Raw genomic sequence first — 15706 nt, forward strand, 5'->3', positions numbered from 1 at the left:
CTAAGATGGGCAGTGAGRCTGAGCTCAGGTCCTGACAGAGCCTGTTTGCAGTACTGTGCTGGAGGTGACCTGGGGACAGGTATTGTGAGCTCATAGTGTTTCAGCACCTAAGAGAAAGGGTTCACAGAAGGATTGCAATGGAAGAGGAGCAGCCTCCTTCCATGTTCCTGCAAGAAATGTGCCCRAGCTTCCTCCTTCTCCCTGTCTCTAAGCCTTGCTTTGCACACGCAGCTCTCGCCCAAGTCCAAGCACTGGTGTTGCTGCACTCCAGGAGCCCAAACCAGTCCTGAGAGCCAGGAGCTGCCAACAGAGGGGAGTCCTGCAGTGCCCTGTCTGTCCCTGGTCACTGCAYGGGCCTGGCCTGCTGGGCACTGGTGCCGCAGCCCTCTGTGATGTCTGCTGGGCACGATGGGTGCTGCCCTGGCTCTGCTCTGGACACTACCCTGCTGGGCCTCCATCCTTCACCTCCTCTGGGATCATAGCCGCTCACACATTCTTCTGTTCAGCCTCACTGTGTCCCACTAGGGATGGGGCTGCTTCTTTGAGGAATTGCTTGGCTAAATAAACAGCCATGGGAGTTCTGCCCCGGTGGCACCATGCCCCGTGTTTGCTTTGCCTGTTAACCCTTTCCTTCGCCCAGGACAGGTACTGATGCTTGGAGAGGGAGGTCCAAACGCCAGCAAGGCAAAATGCCRTCTCTATCTATGCATCTGCAAGGGGAGAGCAGCCTGGGACCCCTGAGCTGGGCCGTGCCAGCAATGACACAAGCTGGACCCAGCTCCCACCGCTGCAGGACTCATTACGAGCCATTATCTGGCTGGTTAACGGGCTGGAGCTTCTCACAGGTGACTTCTCAACTGTTCATTTAGCCACAAATCACCGTGGGGCTGGCAGTTTATTTACCTTCCCCACCAGCCTCCTGTGGCTTCCCAGACTGCCGAGATAGCGGGTAGCCCTGCTGCAAGGGTAGAAGGGCAGCATCCCACCGAGGGGCTGTAAGCTAAGCCTTAAAAGCTTGAGCTTTTAAGCTCAACAGACCAGAAATCTGGGTGCGTGGCACCTCTCTGGGACTGATCCCTGTAGAAACCCATGTTAAAAGCAACTTACCTTGACTATGGTCAAGAGGTGCCCTGCCCCACCAGAAGGTCCTGATATTAAACCTTTTGTCTACACGCAGCCAAGCAGCACCTTAGCTGGAAATCAAGGCACAGCCCCAGTGCGTGTTGTGTCTCATCTGATGTCTGAGATAAGGGCTYGATCCTGGGAAAGTGAAAATCTGATGCCGGTTGGCAACTTTTAATCGGAGCGTGGATTTTCCTCGGCACCCTTGGCTTTGATCTTGGGGCAGTTGGATTTGCCGAGAGATGTTTTGTTGCTGCCCAAGGTGACACTGAGGAAATGGCAGGGCTATAAAACTGAACTGTGCCCCCAAATACTTATCTGTGACCCCCCTGGCCACACCTCACATGTCTGGTGAAGGATGAGAACTGTTGGATACAAAATCATGGATATCCACAGGATTGTGTGCACCGAGACTGGGCGTATTTGGCAGTTTGTGGTGTTCGTGTGGGTGCTTGTTTTTCTATTTTTTTTTTCCTTCTGTTTGGCTGCACATGGATGGAAGGCGCATGGAAAAGAATCCATGTGGTATTATGAACACTGCAAAAAGGGAGCTGCTTTTATGTAGCCGGCACTTCACTGCAGCAAAGACTTTCTGCAGCTTAGCCACAACCTGTACCGAGTGCTGCCATGCCTGCTGGTTTTAGGAGGCTGAGAGAAGGGCGGGCTGTGAATGTCCACAGGAGGTGTCTTTTTATAATGTCCAGAATGTCTATAAAATCCCAGACAAAATATCTGCCAAATGAACGAGTCCTAGGAAATTGTGGGCTGCATGAATATTCCTGCTAAGGGGCAATGGAGCTGAGAAACCTTGCTGCTGCATGGGCAAAGCACTCCTCCCGGGAATGTGGCTGGGATGCCCTCCCTGTGTGTGAGCAGCTGAGATGTTTAAGAGGAGAAGCACCTTCAGAATCATTTTTTCCCACGAATATGGAATTTCTTAGGCAGGGGTTGGCACATGGAGTGGAGCCGCAGGTGCTAGCGGGGTGGGCTTGACCAGCTGGAGAGCTGCAGGTGGGAGAAATGCCCTGGCTTGTTCAGGGCTTTAGAGCTGGTGCATGTAGCCCTGTATGGGTCTCAGGAGATCTGCCTGGTTACTCCCGAGATCTTCTACAGCAGCAAGGCAGTGTCTGATGCTTCTTTCACAGAGCTGTCCCCCTTGGTGGGAGTCTGATACTACAGAGGAGGTCCTGGAGTAACAGCACATGGTGAGCTGTGCATGGATAAGGTGCTACCTGTCAGCTAGGTCTATTGGCAATATGTTTATTTTCCCAGAATATCATCCCTTAGGCTCAGTCTTCTGAATTGGATTTGCTTCCTGGGTCAAGAGACTTTTGTTCTCTCATCTGAAGAGTGCCTTGTATTGCCAGACCATGGGAATGGTCTGTCCCTGTAGCTGATATCCTGGAACCTGCTGCCTATGGATGATGCTTAGGATTGCCTCAGATCCTGCATGAAGACCCTCCCGAAGAGGGAAGGCCCTGGGCAGAGGGCACTCACTTGTTACAGTCCTCTGATCTAGTTAGCAACCAGGTGAGCTGTCACTAGTGAGGCTGATGTATGGGGAGGCAAGTTTCCTCCTTCCTGAMGCGGGAAATGAAGCTAATCAGACCTTGGACACCTTAATCCAGCTCTGATCTGATTAATGATCCCAAAGACTGTGAACTCATCAGCACCCTGGCATCTATCACTGCCTGCATCCCGCCCCTTCTGCCTGGTGTGTCTTGCCAGAGCACGGGCCTGAGACTCCAGCTCTCCTCTCTGCACGATGTGGTCTGCATCTGCCTCCTCCATCCCTGGGAAACGCTCACAAGGGCCCTGGGATCTAGGCTTGACTTTCCTGGAAGAAGGGACACCCTTTTGCTGGAGTTCTGCAGGCCTCATTTGGGACATATTAACATGGGCAATGCTCATCTCTGTCGGCCTGGGGGAGGATTTCTGCTCCCAGGCTGGAGCTGTGCCATGCTCTTCCCAGATGTCTTTATTGGGATGCTTCCAATCAGGTTTTATGGGTACTGTCTGCAAAGAACTGGTTCTTTCTTACACGTTGCAATGGCACTAGCTTGGCAGCTTCTGCTCTCTTTGCCCTGGGATCAGTGGCTGACGTGAATGGGGCTGGATRGGCTGGATCGTGCTGGGCTGTTGATCTCGGAAGGAATTGTTTGTCCTTGGAGAGTCATTTGGGGAAATGCAGGGGTATTCCCTGAAGAGACCAAGGATATGACCTAGTGTTTTGGGCCACTTGCAGCTTGAAAGCAGGGCATYTACAAGTAATTATATTCTCTTTTCCTGAATAAAACACTGGCCACAAAATGAACTGTGGAAGTTCCTGCTTCCTCCTTGCACCCACTGTGGCAAGCCTTGATGTGAGCACATAGGACTGGTCCCTTTGGCCACCACATGCTCTCTAGCTGGTGGCCTTTGATATGTCSCTAGAGGTGCACTGTGGTCAGATGCACACAGTCCACAATGTCATATTTCTCCCCCCTTCCCCGTTTACAGAAAGGAGAGATCTTGCTGACCCATTCTAATATCTCAACAGGACCACAGTGGCTGCCTTGCTTGCCTCCTAAAGAGCTGGTTTGCTGCTCTCCTCTGCAGCAGTGGGTAATGGGGAAAAGTGTGACTGGCCCTGGCTGGGRCGTTCCAGTGAATGGTGGTACAGCGGAGTCAGCAGGAGAGCAAGCTCCTCTTGCTGCCTTCCTAGTCGAGTGGCCTGCACCTTATCAGGGCTTTGTACACACACGCACACACAAGTATATATATTTACGTATACATAAAAGTCCTTCTAGTCTCTCCCTGCCTATGCAGATCCATATCCCCTACAGAGAATGCAGTTGTGGAAGAACTTCCCCAGTGAGCGTCGAAGTAAAGCAAGACTGCCTGGGGATCAAGGCTACGGAATCACTGATGTGGGCACCAAGTCCTGGGTGCTGAGATGGGGCCTTGGGTGCAGACCAGGACTGGGCTGGGATGAAAGTGGGGGAAAGGGGCAGAGCCTGGCGTGTCCCACGGTGCTGGGGGATGAGGAAGCCGGGGCGGGAGCCCGGGCCGGGGCGGCAGGGGGGCCGGGCAGGGCGGGGGGCCGTCGTGGAGCCAATGGGGAGCTGGGGCAGGTGGACGGGGCGGTTAAAACCCCCCCGGTGGCGGCGGGCGAGCGAGTGGTGGGAGGCGGAGCGGAGAGGAGCTGCCCCGAGGGCAGCCGCGGAGCGCGGCGGGCCCCGCGGGTGGATGCCCGCCCGTGCCGGAGCCGGTGCCGGTGCCGGCGGCGGGGCTGGCCCGGGGCTGCCCGGCCGGGCTCGGCCCTGGCAGGGGAGCGGCGGGGCGAGCCGAACCGTGCCGTGCCGAACCGTGCCGTGCCGAACCGTGCCGTGCCGAACCGTGCCGTGCCGAACCGTGTCGTGCCGCGCCTGGGAGCACCGGCTGCTCCGCGCGGGGCCGGACCATGCACAAGCCCATGGAGAAGTCCCAAAACTTTCGCATCGAGGCGCTCCTGGCTGAAGAGCCGTCCCGGAGCGCCTCTCCGCCGGGACTGAGCCCCGGGAGCCCCGCGGGGAGCCCCGGCCCCGCCGGGCGCACCGAGACCCCCTCTCCGCGGGCGCCCCGGGGAGCCACGCCGCTGGCCCCGGCCGGCTTCGTCCCCAAGCCCGGCTTGTTGCACCTGCCTGGCCCTGGACTCGGCTCCCTGCCGGCCCTCTATCCACCCGCCGTGTACCCACTCCCGGCCCTGGGGGGCCAGCACCCAACTTTCGCCTACACCAGCTTCCCCCACCTGCCGCCGCCTGGTTCGGAGCATCTGAAGGCGGCCGTGGCCAGTTCTTTCCCGCTGGAGCACTGGATCCGAGCCGGGGTGTTGGTACCGAGGCTCTCCGACTTCCACGGTGAGTGCGTCGGGAGCGGGACGGAGGGCCCCGTCGGGCGGGACGCCGCGCTCGCCTCCTGGCCACCCCCGGCTCCCGGCGGCTCTGCCCCTCGTTGCAGTTGASCGGTCCCTGCGCACTCGGGCCGGGGGTCCCCTTGGGGCTGGAGCGAGGGTTTGAGGCGCTCCGGGGCTGCCCCTTCGGGGCACGACCAGGACCGTGGGGGTCGGGGCGAACACTTAGGCCTGCCCCCCATGCGGGGCTCGCTGCGTCCCGCTGCTCGGGCTGCTATTGGGGTTCCACCTCGAGCTCTTAACGGCCTCGCATCTCGCCCCTGTTTTCCGAGCCTCGGCAGCCCCTCGGCGATTCCCAAAGTGCAAATCCCCGTCCCGGGAGAGTCTGTGGGCTGCAGCGACTCCGGGAGCCCGAGCCGCAAGGCGACGGTCCCGCGGACCCCACATCCTTGCYCGTTCCGGGCGTGGGTGATGCTGCGGGACTGCACCGAGGGATATGTCCCCTCCCGGGCTGGGGAGCGCAGAGCCGCTGCCCCGCCGCCGCTCCGAGTTCGTTGGGTTCGCCGGTGCGGGAAGAAAACGAAAATAAAGGGGTAGTCGGCGAACTCAGCTCCAGGAAACGAATAAAACCCGCTCGGTGCCATTGGGAACGAAGGGGTCCGGCTCCCCCGGCGGGGACGGCAGGGAGGGAAGGAGGGATCGGATCCGCACCGGGGAAGGGCTGGGGGTCCCAGCCGCTCGGCTCGTGGGCTCCGAGGAGCCCTTTGGGTCCGGTCCGTGCGGTTGGTACCAGCGACCTGTCCCGAACTGGAGCCTGGACCCTGCCCGGGGGACCCACAGAGCACACGCTGCCCTGCGCTTGCCTGGGGCTGCAGTGAACGGTGCTCTGGTCGCTGCAAAGATGGGTGATGTGTTGATAAGTCGCTGCTGGAGAGTCCGGATTTATTAGCTACATTTAGTGTTTTAATAACCTGGGAGCCCATTTACAAAAAATATGACTGGATAAGGTGGCTAATTAATAAACTGGCCAGAAGAATAATAGTGCAAAAATGGACAATTTACATGAAATATTTGATTCATTGCTCCTTTCTTACATTGCACCAGATGAAGAAAAAAGACTGTTCCCTTTTCTAGGCTGCTATCCCTTTTCCTTGGCTTTGCTATGGGCTGTGGGATAGATGCTGCTGTGAAATGCTGCTAGTGCCTGTGGGCACAGTATATGTCCCCAGCACCGAGGGGCTCTGTTTGCGCCCTGCAAGTTTGTCAGTGAGAGCAGGAGAAAATATGGCTCTTTGCTGGGTAGCAAAACACCCGCCTGTCCCTCTGCAAAGGTGAATCAAGGCCTTACTCTCCTCACAGGGTCTGTTGAGGTGTCTCAGCATGCAGGTATCTTTTTGCTGGAGTGTTTTATAAGGATGCGACCACAGCACTGCACCTGCCCCATACTCTGAGCTGAATTTCTGCCTGGAGTAAGGTAGGGATATTTGTACTTCAAGTGCAGGATCAGCTCCAGCACTTGTCTCCAAAACCTGGCTGCAAGGAGACAGACCCTAAATCATGGCATGAGAATGATTGGTGGAAGGACTATTCTGCCTGTTCCAGGATGTGTGGGAACAATGTGCCCACGAGCCTCGTGAAAGCACTGAGCAGCAATGAGCTGGGCAGCAGTATTTCTCACCCTGAACACAGCAAATCTTTCTCTATTCTTGCTTGACATGCACATGTTGAGGGTCTGCAGCTCCTTTCCAGCCTTCCTCTCATCCCTCTGGATAGTCCAGCCAACTCCTCCAAGATAGATTTACATCCTATAGGCTTTAAAGGCCAATGTCAGATGCAGAACTCCAGCCACAGCCTTACTGGAGCAGGTGCTATGAATTGGTAGCTGCTCCCTTGCCTGAAGCTTCCACATAAATATTGCTTCTGACCTAGGAGACTCTTGCAAAGCTCCTTTCTGTGTCCATTCTTCTAGCATTCCTACCCCTCTTGTCCCTGTGTCCTGTTGCAAACATTGCTGATGTATATCCTGATCCTTATTTAATCCTATCTTGTTTCTTTTCAGACATTTGCTTCTATCTATCAGGTTCCTTTAGGTTCCCAACTGTCTGCAGCCTTGTCTGCTGGGGGCTTGCAGCAAGCTTCAATCGCAGGTGTCTCTCCAGCTTGCCTATGCCCTGTAGCCACTGGGACCGGACCTAACTGCAAGCTCTGGCTGTGTCTGGGCTCGTATTTTCCCGTTGTGCTGGTCAGCACACAGAGATGGGCACAGCGTGCGGCTGCTGCTGTCCCTGCAGGATGGGGCTTTGTGCCTGCCTAGGGCACGGCTGAGCAGGAGCAACTCACTATAAGGCTGCCTGGAGTCCCTGCCTGTCCTGTCCCTTCACCTTCCTCGGGTGGATGGACCTACCTGGCTGAGGTGTCCGCTGTGACTGAGCACATCGGTGCTCAGTTTCCATACTGCCGTGTGCTGACCCTGTCAGCTCGCTGGATAGCAGTAGGTAGACACCTGTGACAAAAACATCTAGAAACCCACGATTCACCTCCCGGGACACATTCTGAGGAATCCCAGAGGGAGATCACCCTTAGGCTTATCCATGGGAGGTACCAGGACAAAAATTAAGAACTGTTTTTTCAACTGCTTATGTGGAGATRTTTTTGCAAGCATGGTGTGTTTGCTCTCTTGGGGACAGTCAGAATGAGGAAGAAACCCCCTGGACTGAAACAGCGAGCTCCGGGGGGATGTGTTGCACACACTTGCCCTGCTCTTGCCAGCGCAGGYGCTTAACTGAGCGGCAGCAAAGGCCTGGGTGCATCTGCTGCAATGCAGAGCAGAAGGGCTGGGCGYGAAGCCAGGGTGCTGCTGCAAAGCGTGCCTCGCTGCTGCTGGGGAAACCCACYGAGGGACCTAGGGCTCCTCTGCTTCTGAGCAGGGCTTGCTACCTTCTGGACCATATGTGGGGAGCACTCAGCGCTGCGATTTATTTGTGCTGGTTAGCGCTGGAAATGGACTAGAAATGCAGTGTTGTGGTGGGAGCCAAGGACAGAGATCTGCCATGGCTGAGACTTGTAGGAGCAGAGAGGGGTGAGATGCAGGTGCAGGGTGTGGGATGTAGGAAGGTGTGAATGGTTCCCCAATGGGGACTTAGGGCTCAGCTGTCTCCCTGAAATACTGCCTGCATGTGCACCCTTCCTGTTGCCGTGATGGAGATCAGAGGGGTGCCCTCTTAGAAGGGACCATCACACTGTGAGGATGAGTTTGCTGCTGGGCTCTGCTGGGCCAGGGTGATGGACTGGGTGATGCAGCTTGGCTGCGGATAATGCATACCAAATGTGTTCCTGCTCTCCCCCAGGCAGGAGGCTTGGCTCTCCAAGCTGTGCAACGTCGGCAGAACAGCTCCCTGCACTGCTAACCCGGCCGAGCTGAGTATTGCCTCGTGTTCTGCTTAGAAAATGAACTTGGCCTCCTGTCATCAGAGCTGGGCTGCAGGGTCCGAGGGAGGGTGCAGGAGGAGAGATCACCCAGCGGGCATGTTCCCCCTGGGCTGCTGGGGACCTCTCCTGAGCCCGTGGTGGAGCAACCAAGAGGCTACCAGARGTAGGAAGCGCCCTTATGTGTGCTTGTCCATATGGAGAATGGTCCGGATGTCCAGCAGGCCAAGATAAGCCTTGTAATGGCCCAAGTGCTGGTGAGACCCTGTGCCCTCCTCCCAGCCCTGACATCTGGAGAGACACCTCCGATGCAGGCAGGGTGTTAATTTCCTCTCCTTTATCTGCTAGGCCACAAAGTTAACTGAACTATGGCTAAGCAAACCAAATTAAAAGCAAGCGGGTTAATATCAACACATGGATTAGCCTCGTTATCAAGTAGACAGGACCGTATCAATTAAACCAGTAATTGTTTATAAGCTTTRTCTAATTATCTGGGAAGCAGCTGTCCTGTAGTGCCCAGGGCCTCAGACTTGAAGGGGATTCCTGACTCCAGGCCAGTCAATTTMTTTACTGACACTGCAGCAAAATGCTGGGTACCCACGAGAAGGTCGAAGTCCTGCCAGGCTGAAGGGATGTCAGACAACATCTCAGATCTCAAATGTGGCACTAGGTGGGCAGCTGGAAGCCAGTCCTCAAGCAGAGCTGTGATGCTGCAAGGCAGTCCTTGTTCTCCCGATGGGACCTGGAAAAGGGAAGGCGCTTCCTGAAAGGTTCTTTCCTCTGGGATGTTGGTTGTGGTAGAAATGGGTTCATAGCTCGGCTGGCACAGAGCAGCAGGAGGAGGACCATTGCAGGAGGCTTCTCTGTGTCCTTTGGGAGGATGTCTGTACGATATGAGGGACAGCCATGGTGACAGAGGAGGGCAGAACTCCACCAAGCACACTGATGGGAAAGGAGGAAGCCGCCAGTAGCCACAAGGCATCATTACTGTTTGCACTGGAAACCTGTCTCAGGTATTCAGGTTCCTACATCCTCTCTTTGCTCCTGCATCAGTCAGAAACGAAACCCTTTCCACCCACACACCCTCCCTGCCCAAAGGAGCCAGGACCCCTCTGCAAAAGCTGCCAGCAGGTCTGAAGGCCGAGGCGTTTGCAGTCTGGGCACACCAGGTGAGGAGCAGGAGTGATGGATAACGGCAGATACCRAGGCACAGAGGGTGCATTTTTCAGAAGAGGATGCAGGTTCCTTGGCCAGTTATACCTGTGTATACACCAGGGCTGGACTGGAGGTGGYCTGAACTGAGCATCAGCACCATCAGAGAGATTTCAGGGTTGGAGTTTTTTCTTTATTTTTTTTTTATTTGTTTATTTGTTGATTTGTTGTTTTTTTGCTAGCCCTGGAATGAGAGGAAGTGTGAGTTTCTAGAGAAGTGATGGTCTGTAATGGGCATCACTGTGCTGAGCCTCAGTCTTAACTGGGGACACAGCTGATGAAGCTGGCACTGGCTGGACCTTGCTGCAGCACTCAGCACCAGTAACAATTTGGGCTGCTTCCCATTTTGGTTTATCAGGCTTTTGGGCAGCACCTCGTGTTCTTCTTTTCCCTGCTAGTCCAGGGAGTCTTCAGCATCCTGCCTGGAGGAGACTGCCTCCCTGGAGGRGCTGTCAGTGAAGGAAACTGCCTTTCAGTCTCCTCTGAGGAGGGACAACTGAGCTCTCAGCTCTTGGGATGGAGACTCATTGCTGTCCCCTGCCCTGCTGCACTCTTCCCACAACTGTTCTKAGTCCAGCTATATTTGGCCTTGCAGGAGGAGGCAAGAGGAGACTTTTGTGGTTCTTTGGAGGATTTCTGTGTTCCCTAGGGCACGTGCCCATTTCTGTGCTCCCCTGGGACTGGGCCCTGCACTGATGACTAGGTACTGGGGTCTGGGTGTGCTTTGTTCACCTCTCTTTTCCCTAAGCAACTACTATGGACCATGCCCAGAAGGAGACCTGCTCAAGGGGACACCTTTCCCCAGCCTGGTGTGGCCCTTCGGTACGAACCAGCTCTGGGATCAGGGGATGAGGATGACTGAAGCATTGGGTGCCCCCATGCACCCTTCCATCTCTAGCATTGGACGTGAGCTGGTGGGAGCTGGGATCCCTTGGCTCCCACAGCCTGTGGAGACAGCCTGGAGGGTGCTGCTCTCCCTGCTGAAGGCAAATAAATGGCTTTCTCTGCTGGTATGTTCTGAGACATCTCTGGGTTTCTCCCACTAATTGAATGGACGTTATCTTGGGCTGCTCTCCTTGCAGATGCTAGTTCCCATATAGAGCTGATCTCCATGTCACTTCCTTGTTTTTTTTAGCAGAAAGGATCCTTCTCAAGTCCTGTTGGTCACTGTATATGTGCTGGCAATCTGCACAAACAGGCGGAGCTCTGCAAGGGCCAGGAGGAGGGGTCTGCAGGCATCTGTAGGCTCTGATTCTCCAACACCATCCATGGCCAGTGAGAACCTGGACAACAGCTTGGTTCTGCAGAGATGATGCCATCTTTTACCTGGCATTTGTATTTATCCAGCAAGGTTTTGGGCCTCTCATTTGATTTTAGCCTTGAATATCCTGCAATATTGTTTCCTGGGCACGCATGTTAGATTCCCAAATTGGCACATTTTGCATGCTAGACCCATTGGMGCAGTGCTTCTGTGTTCAGTCTCTATTTAACAAGCCAGCGGCTTGTTAAACACCATGTGCCAGACAGGTCCCAGGTGGCTGATGGGCTCTCCTTGCACAGTGTCCTGTGAGGCAGGAGGGGCTGTGTCCAGCCCCATTTTCATGAGGAGTTTGCAGAGCCTCGGCCCAGCCTGAGTGCTGCCTGTTTGACCCGTTCCACCCAGGATACACAGACYGGGGATCAAACCTGCACCACGTTCAGTTAATGTCCCCTTCATAAATTCCTGCGTGATGCGTCACCGCCGTGTTTGTGAAGGGCTCAGCAGGCACCTCCAGGAGATGGGCAGGCCAGGATCAAAGCTGGAATCCAAGGGAGATTAAGAGGATGGTGCCCTCACAGAGAGGGCGAGCGGGAGYGACCCTCACCTGCCCCATTGAGCTGGGTGTTGCAGGGACCGGGTGAGCTGGGGGCTGTCTGAAAGCCCTGTGTGGAACCAGAAGCTCCTCGGAAATGATTCCTGGTCCAGGGGGGCAGCAGCGTAGCTGYCTCACCCCACGCAGCTCTGCCTTGGTGCTCCAGCACATCAGTCCCTCCCTGCACTTGCACACAGGTCAGGGAATTCCCTGCTCCAGCTTTGGGCTGATGCCCACATCCGAGGTGGCCGCTGAGGAGCCAGGTAAGGGTTTCTGGGCAGCTCGGGTGCCCGGGACTTTTCCAGGCAGTGCCCTGCAGTGCTGCCGCACTTTACACCCAGCTGCAAACCGCTGGGCCGGATCGCTGCTGYGGCGAGGGGGGAAGCAGGAAAAGAGGAGCTGCGGGGGAACAATAAAGGCAGCGGAGGGCAGATAAGCGGGGATCAAACACGGTGTGAGAGCCACCCGCGCCGGGCTCTCAAAGGCCCCTTTGTTCGTGCTGCCTTCAAGGGCTGCGGGCGCGATAGGAGCCGCGAGCGGGGCTCCTGCTGCCGCAGACCTTGGCAGTTGGGCAGCCACCTGCGCGTCCCGGCAATAAAAAGAGATTTAATTTCAGTCACAGGACTGATCCCAGTTGCACACCGAGGCCTGATAACGTATCTCGCTGGTTCCTATCAGCCGGGCAATAAAGCCATCCGTGGGGCAGGAGGCGGCGGAGGCGATGCTCGCCTCCCTCCTGGGCCGGGGTCTGCCGCGGGGGTCCCGCTCTGCCTGACCCGCCTGCCTGCCCTGCAGCCGCCCCGCAGTCCGGCTTGATGGGGAAATGCCGCCGGCCGCGCACGGCCTTCACCAGCCAGCAGCTCCTGGAGCTGGAGAACCAGTTCAAGCTCAACAAGTACCTGTCCCGGCCCAAGCGCTTCGAGGTGGCCACGTCGCTGATGCTCACCGAGACGCAGGTAGCTGGCASCTGGGGTGGCGGAGGATGGCACCGGTTGGCTGCTGGGGAGGTGGGGCCTGAGCTGGGCAGTAAGGGGCCAAAGGCAGATCCTCCTGGTTCTACTCCATCCTCACCTTACGCCTTTGCTGGCAGTGCTTCCCAGGGATCAACCTACCCCTGGCTTGCAAGGAAACCCCAGGAAACTTGCTCCGCTCCTTGGTGCCCCCAGACTTTGTTAGGAGCCCCCCTGTCCTGTTCTACTCTGCACTGTGGGAGGGAACTCGTGTTAGAGCTAGTGTCCCTCTTCTGATGACCCCCACTCAAGTCCTTTGTCATCYTGGGCAGCTGCTGGTCCTCTTGCCCACTCCAGCAGCAAGGTTGGGCAGGAGCAAGGGAGCAGCCCCTCGGGATGCATCTCCTCGTGGTGTCCTCAGCCTCCTTGCACGCACGCCTGGCACTGCGGGGCTGCCTGCAGCAAGCAGCTGTGAGGGGCTCCGTGGTGCAGGGGAGGCTGGGGCAGACAGGATGGGGATGGAGGGCACACACTCCTCCCTTGGCACCACTGCTCCATCTCCGTGTGGTTGCTGAGGTCCAGCACAGCTGCTCCTGGGTGCCATGGTCCCTCCAGCTGCACTGGGCACCTCCGCTGTGGCCACTCTCCTCCCGGGGCTCTCCTTCGACAGGTGAAGATCTGGTTCCAGAACCGCCGCATGAAGTGGAAGCGGAGCCGCAAGGCCAAGGAGCAGGTGGCACAAGCGGAGGCCGAGAAGCAGCGGGGGCTCGGCAAGGGCTGCGAGAAGCTGCTGCCCGTGGAGGCGCGGGGCCAGGCGGGCGAGGGCCCCGCGTTCGTGGGGCGCAGCGCCTGCCCCGGCTTCCTGCGCTGCGGCGGCGCCGAGCTGCGCTACAGCCCCGACTCCTCCTGCTCGGGCGGCGAGGAGGACGAGGAAGAGGAGGAGGAGGAGATGGGCGCCGCCGAGGCGAAGATCGGCTCCGTGTTGTGAACGGCGGCCGGAGCGGGGCCGGGTGGATGTGACGGGGAGCCCCTTGCCGGCAGACATGGACTGCGCCAGGGTGCCTGCCTCCACCCCACTCCCTCTAACTTATGTGTGTTTGGATCCTATTTAACTCGTAATTATTCCTCTGTGTGTATCTGGGGGAGAGCCCACGTGCCTCCCCTATAAAGCTGTTATCTGGATGCCTGTGCTCTTGCTTAGGGGCCAGGAGGCTCCAGCTGGCCCTGCCACCTCGATGCCCGGGGGCAGGGTGGGCTCTGCAGACCTGCCTTTGGCCACACATTCCCCTTTCCTGCAGGGGTGACTGTGCTGGGCCCGGGCAGGCTGAGCCCCCCAAGGCAGGAGGGACGGGAGGGAGGATGCTGCTGGATGCGTGCCAGCCCTTCCCTGGCGACTCCTGCATTCCGCAGGGATGCAGGCAGCCAGGAGATGTCCATGGCGCATCCCTGCATGCTGCTGTGCTGCCTCGGAGCTGGGGAGGGGGAGTCACCGAACCTGGTGGTGTGACAGGCACCCCTAGCACCCATGAGCACCCGTGTCTTCACCTGCTGCTCCTTGTGCAGTCCCTCTGCCCCACAGCGGGAGCACTGCCCAGCCTGCGCCAGCAGGGAATGGGTCGGAGGCTGTGGGGTTGCAAGGGGAGCTCATTAGCTAACGGGCTAACGAGCTTGCGGAGCGCCCTGCAGCAGGGCGGGCAGCCTGGCTGCAGCAGTGGGGCATCCCCCCAAGTGGATTCAGGTGGTGCTTGGTGGGGATCAGTGCCCTGACCAGCTCCTGCTCCCTTAGGACTCTTCGACTCCTCTCAGCACCTTGCTGGGCTCAACCCTCAGGCTGCCCAGGGCCCGGCTTGCTCTATCTGGGCTCACATGGCCACTGTGCCACCTCCAAGAGCCCTGGCTTCTCCCCACAGGTCCCCGCTTTGGGGACAGGCTGTCCCTGTGGTGAGGATGCTGGTGACGTCCTGYGTGGGCTCACAGTGACCCGCAGTGGCTGCGGGCAGCTCAGCAGCTTCRCCCGGCTGCAGGACATCCTCGGGGTGCAGGTGCCCAGGGTGGAGGTGCCAGGAGGCTGCAGTGCAGCACAGAGCAGCAGAGGTATAAATGAGGGCACAGAGGGGACATCCCATTGCCTGCAGGGACAGCAGGGCAGGAGGGACCCATTGCAGGTGCTCGGGCCTCCTGAGACGGTGGCAGATGCCATCCTGTGGCTGCAGGAGCTCGGCATCACATATATCCCCCATCCAGTGTCCAATTCGACCTTGCAGCAGCAGGGACCGGCGGGAGGGCAGCGGGACTGGGAGAGCAGGGAGAGCAGAGGAGCTGCCGGGAAGGAGGCGGGGAGCTGCAGGGGCGTCAGGGTTTTAAAACATCCACCTTGATGGGCCRTGACAGGTTTAATTTGCAGAGTACAACCATTAAACTGATGGATGGGGGGCGTCCATCTCGTGCGGGCCCTGCGTGGCTACGAGAGGGTTTATTTTGCTGCTGTTATTTATGAGGCTGTTTCAGCAGGAGCCAGGCCCTCCTCCAGCACTGGGGGGACAATGCTGAGGAGCTGGGGGGCTGATTTATGGCTGCTTAGCCGGATTACTCATGTTGTAAACACAGACGAATGCCATTAAAGCAGCATCTCTGCCCTGGCCCCCCAGCGGCTGCGGGATRAGAGCAGCTCCCCCCAGCATCTACTGGACCTTCCCGCAAGATACATGAGGGTCCCCCTTCCCTGAGGGATGCCTGGGGCCGTGGGAAGAGGCAGGAGTGACCCACGGCGGTGGGGGGGACACCTGGGCCCTCCGACTGGCTCGTGTGGCCCTAGCTGCAGGTCTGCGTGTCCCCGTCACTTCACCGGCACTGGCCCCACGGCTCCTCTCAGCAATGGTCACTGCTTGTTAYTTGCATCACCGATGCCACAAGAAGCACTGGGGGTTTCTGGCCCCATCAAGGTGCCGCCTTATGTCTGTCCTGGCACTCTCCAGCCYGCAGCCCCCTGTGCCCTTGTCCCCAGAGCAGCCCCATCTTCTATTCCCACGACCTCCTCCTCAGTCATTCCTCTCACCCATGGGATGTCACTGGACCTGTTTGGTCAACCCAGCTGTGCACCTCATCTCCCCTGCACCCATCCCCATCCCCTGCTTCCCCACGCTCTTCCACCTGCTCCTTTACCCTCCAGCACCCTTCTGCATCCCCCTGCATCCCCATCTCCCCCTGCATCCCCATCTCCCCCTGCATCCCCAGCCCGGTCCATCTCCGCCTGCATCCCCATCTCCCCCTGC

The 15706-nt window shown here is 57.8% G+C and overlaps 1 protein-coding gene and 1 long non-coding RNA gene across 2 annotated transcripts; both read left to right on the top strand.

The window, feature by feature from the left end:
* On the top strand, window positions 1-1615 carry LOC112948946. The gene is made up of 2 exons (XR_003249742.1): window positions 1-79; window positions 641-1615. It is a non-coding gene; the product is annotated as an uncharacterized LOC112948946 (long non-coding RNA).
* Window positions 1616-4564: 2949 nt separating this feature from the next.
* Window positions 4565-13422, top strand: LOC112943105 (motor neuron and pancreas homeobox protein 1-like). The gene is made up of 3 exons (XM_026034218.1): window positions 4565-5000; window positions 12280-12440; window positions 13105-13422. Exons 1-3 carry the CDS (start codon window positions 4565-4567, stop codon window positions 13420-13422), a joined length of 915 nt encoding a protein of 304 aa, XP_025890003.1.
* The last annotated feature ends 2284 nt before the right edge of the window (window positions 13423-15706 follow it).

Source organism: Nothoprocta perdicaria, unplaced genomic scaffold (genome assembly GCF_003342845.1).
Source record: "Nothoprocta perdicaria isolate Ctin4 unplaced genomic scaffold, notPer1 scaffold_0, whole genome shotgun sequence".
NCBI lineage: Eukaryota > Metazoa > Chordata > Aves > Tinamiformes > Tinamidae > Nothoprocta > Nothoprocta perdicaria.